This window comes from Glycine soja, chromosome 13 (genome assembly GCF_004193775.1).
Source record: "Glycine soja cultivar W05 chromosome 13, ASM419377v2, whole genome shotgun sequence".
Lineage (NCBI taxonomy): Eukaryota > Viridiplantae > Streptophyta > Magnoliopsida > Fabales > Fabaceae > Glycine > Glycine soja.
In genome coordinates, this window is record NC_041014.1 from 11795601 (window position 1) to 11800106 (window position 4506).

Here is a 4506-nt window from a genome sequence, read left to right on the forward strand (position 1 = left end):
CGAAATATACTATACTTTGAATCATAATTATTTCCTACAAACTAATTTTTCGTAATAAGTTTTGCTCGAACGAGACTTACTACAATCATACTTTGAAACAAATGAATAAAATATAATTTATTAATATTATAAGCATGATAAAACAATAAATATGAAAAAAGGTAAAACAAATAATAATATATATGAAAGTCTTTAAGAAATTTCAACACTTATAGTTTCAAGTATTTAAAGTCAAATAACTTAGTACCACACTTTGGATTCTTAAATTATTTTTAGTACTTTATATATATATATATATATATATAAATATTATATTTTAAAATTACGGGTCCGATCAACAAATTTATAAATCTAAACTCGTGACTGGATTTATAAATGAATGATTTTTATTGATTCCATCTGATTTTAACCCAAATATATAAATAATACATCATATAAACTATTTGAATTCAATTGGATCAATTTAACTTTGCAGGTGACCCATGTCATAAATACCCCTATAAATTAGTTTAAGTATAAAAGAAAGATAAGAAATTAATCTAGTGATAAAGATACGGACACACCTACATAATAACGCCTGGTCTGGTCGTGCCTGTGTTTTCGCTGTTAGTAATAACACATATAAAGCAATACAGTTCAAAACAAATTAGGATATACTTTAGTTGAGGGCTAGGCAAGCGGCAAGGAGGTTCGCATCTCAGCCACATACATCGAAATCGGACGGTTGGCATTACTTGGGCAAATCTATTTAAGTTGAGGGCGCCTTTGACTGAGTCTTCACTCAGTCTCTCGCTCTCTTTACAAACGGATATCTTCTATTGTTTCAAAAACCCTTTCAAGTTTTAACTCCAAAAGCCAAATCAAGAATGCCTCAGCTGCAGAGGAGAAACACGCGTACTCGTTGGACCGAAGAGGAACACAGGTATGTGTGTCAAAGAAAGAAAGTTTAATTCTTTTTGTGTTTCGTTCTCTCTTTTCAATTTTTGGAATGAGTTTTAATGATTGTTTCTTTCTGTTTTGACTGTAGAAAACTCTTGAATCAATTGCCTTAAATCTTTTCTCTTCTTCTTGGTGGCAGTTTAGATTAAATGTTAATTTATGGTTTTAACAATTCTAGGGTGGTAAAAAAATTATAGCCGTTTAATCTATGGGCATTTGAATTATAACCCTAAGCTTTTTCTTCTTTTCTCAATTTCCCTTCTTCCGCTGGAATTTCCCCTTCTCCGACACAAAATCAAACAATTTTCTATGTTGTCGTACCTCGGAGTCCTAGAAGTTGCAAAGGGAGTGTGCTGTGGAAGGTGGCACCAAGAACCGCGAAGAGAGAAATTGGTAGGGTTAAATTGGGAAAGAAGGAAAAAAGAAAACATATCTCAGGCCTTCATTTAAAGGATAATAGTTTAGCTATTGCTTTTGTTTTTCAAATTTTTAAGTTTTGATTCATCTACTGTTAATAAGCTTCTTGAGATTTTTTTTTCTTTGTGTGAAACAATTGAACACAAAATTCACCCCTCGTGGATAAGTTACAATTTTGTTATGATGAACACTTGCCCTCTGGTTTCTGTTTTGGTTATGCTACAATGTGGGGTAGTTCATGCTTTTCTTATAATGTGTATGGTGGTTACAATGTGGGATATTTGTGGTTGTGGCTTGCAGGGCTGGTCTCCTCTTGTATCTTTGTATATGCCAACATTCTCCTTGTGGTTCCAGCCCTTGTTTTTCATTTTCTCTCTTACAGTAGTTGCATAGAATATATAGATTGGTTGGGTTCAATTTGTAAGCATTGCTATTTCTGTGCTTTGCTGCTCGGTTTAGAGGAATATTTTCTCTATCTTATGTACCTTGTTTTTCAAATATTCACTATCTTTTAACCTTTTTGTGACAGGTTATTTCTTATTGGGATGGAGAGATTTGGTAAAAGTAATTGGACAAACATTGCACAACATGTTGTGTTGACAAAAACTCCCTCCCAAGTTGCTAGCCACGCCCAAAAGTTTTTCCTCCACCATAGTAGTGTCAAACAAAGCAAAAGACAGAGGAAAATCCCCAGCATACACGACATAACCCTGGTCTCACAACCAGTTTCCCAACACAACCCAGTAAATGATCAATTAGCAGAGAAACTGCATGTGGTTCCCTCACAACAATTGACAGACTTTGAAGGTTGCTTGGCAATTCACCTCAATGACCAGCTGAGTAGGCCTCCCTCAACAATGGCACAAGATCTGCAAATTCAGCAATTGCCTCACTTCGTTGACCATGATAGCTGGGTTTCAACTCCAAATCAACAGGTTCCAAAATTACCCCACAATCTTCTTGACCAGGATAAGTGGATTCCTCCACTAGGTCTGCAAATTCACCAATTTTCTGACTTAATTGATGACCATATTGATTTGGCTCCTCTCCCTGATCTACTAGAGTTACCTCTCCCTTATCTACCCTTACCTCACCATCTTGACCAGGAGAAGTGGATTCCACCACAAGATCTGCAAACTCACCAACTGCCTCACTTCATGGATCATGATAACTGGGTTTCAACTCCAAATCAACAGTTTCCAGAATTACCCCACCATCTTCTTGACCAGGAGAACTGGACTCCTCCACTAGATCTGGAAATTCACCAATTTTCTGACTTCATTGATGATCCTCTTGATTTGGATCCTCTCCATGATCTGCTAGAATTACCTCTCCCTGATCTACTACTAAAATTGTCTCACCATCTTGACCAGGAGAAGTGGATTCCTCCACCAAATTCACCAATTTCCTGACTATCATCTCATTTGGGTTCCAACTCCAAATCAGCAATTACGTAATGACCTTGACAAACAGATGTTAGAAGAACTACAAGGGTTTTCTAGGGACTTTTAAATTAAAAGCGTGGAGGAAGCTGCGGTAGTATCATAATTTGTGCTAAGTTGTTTCTTCTCATTTTTGGCAGTAAACATGACATACAGTATACTTAATCAGTTTGGAAAATGGATTAGTTTTGCAATTTTGTAATTGGGTTGGGAGGTCCTAGGTTCCTTAAACTACCCGGCTTTGTACTCTTTCATCTCTGTTTATAATATCACAGATTCTTATATTCTTTTTTCTATTCTGTCAGTTTCTTTCTAATTCATTACTCCTCATGTCCAGTTCTATCATATTCATGTAACTAACTAGTAGTAGCTTTTTTTATACAAGAAAGTAACTATCTCCAAGCTTATCAATGTAAAGGCAAAGGGAGTTCCCATTTGGTAAAAGCAACCAAATTTCTGTTTAGAATAGATCCATTGTGCAACCAAAATGTTTCAGCTGAGTGGAGAAATTGTCGAAAAAAATGTTAGCACATAATTCCTCAACACTCTTCACACAATCTTCACTATCAGTATCATCGTTGGCCAAATCATCCTCACATTGTCCCAACACATAGAGACTGGTAGCTCCTAGTGTAGAACATATCTTTCGACCACTTTTCACATCATTTCCCACCATGCAAAACAGAGTCCCTTCTCACACTAACCCATGATCATCACTCTCTTAAACTGTAACAGCTTTAAATAAATTAACAAGAGAAGTTGGTTCTCTGTATCCCTTCTCACACTAACCCATGATCATCACTCTCTTAAACTGTAACAGCTTTAAATAAATTAACAAGAGAAGTTGGTTCTCTGTATTCAATTTTGTTTTGTACTTGTATTGTATTTTTTTGTGTAATTTCTTGTTATTTGAAGTGTTCAGGTGTGAAAATAAAGTTACGAAGATATTATAAAGTAAGGGGCATAACTCGCATATTCAGATTATTTGAACATTTTTTGAATTTGTAGTTGTTAATGGTGAATTGCCTGTTGATGCAGTCTAATCTGCTGATACTTCAACATGGTCAGAAGTGGAAAGGCCCTGACGATAAGAGCTCAGTTATAACTCCTGAACTGTTTCCTAAGTTGCTGAAGGATCACTTATTCTTATTCTTGGTAAAACATTATAACACAGACAAATATAAAATGGAGCAGCTTACTGGAATATTTTTTTACTATCCAAATTTAATCTCCTCTCCATTTTGAAAAAAGGAAATTTCAATATTAAGATAATATAGTATTCACCTTTGAAAAAATTGGATTTGCTTCCAGAACTCAGATTTTAATAAGGTGGGAATGTGGTATCATTGTTGCCATGTATGGTATGGATGTTCTAGGACAGTCAAGTTCCTTTGATGTTTCCCTTTTTTAATCCCTTAGCTAAATGCTATCTTTTATTTTGTATCTTGTGATATGTGGTCCAAATTGCAGAACTTTCTTATGGAAGGTGCAGGTCCAATGTAGCATTGGCCTACTTCATATACTAGTTAATAGTTTATGATGTTTTTCCATTGATTTCAACTTGCTAGTGGATCTTAGTAACAAGTCACTTGACTCACTTGGTTATTGGATACTAGTTAAATGAATAAACACGAAGGTTGTCTTTCTCCAGCTTATTCTCCCTCTTTCTTGTTTTACACTGTTGATAAGTTTGCTCTCATCATACCCC

At 35.4% G+C, this 4506-nt stretch overlaps 1 protein-coding gene across 1 annotated transcript; it reads left to right on the forward strand.

Moving 5' to 3' along the window:
• The first annotated feature begins 674 nt into the window (after window positions 1–674).
• LOC114381887 (probable transcription factor At5g61620) lies at window positions 675–3118 on the forward strand. The gene is made up of 2 exons (XM_028341111.1): window positions 675–922; window positions 1886–3118. Exons 1-2 carry the CDS (start codon window positions 867–869, stop codon window positions 2766–2768), a joined length of 939 nt encoding a protein of 312 aa, XP_028196912.1. The 5' UTR covers window positions 675–866; the 3' UTR covers window positions 2769–3118.
• The last annotated feature ends 1388 nt before the right edge of the window (window positions 3119–4506 follow it).

Bases quoted from the DNA above. Each gene is read 5' to 3' on its own strand.
- LOC114381887 (XM_028341111.1), top strand. From the start codon at position 867: ATGCCTCAGCTGCAGAGGAGAAACACGCGTACTCGTTGGACCGAAGAG. The intron at 923-1,885 runs GTATGTGTGTCA...TTTTTGTGACAG, and splicing joins TGGACCGAAGAGGAACACAG to GTTATTTCTTATTGGGATGG.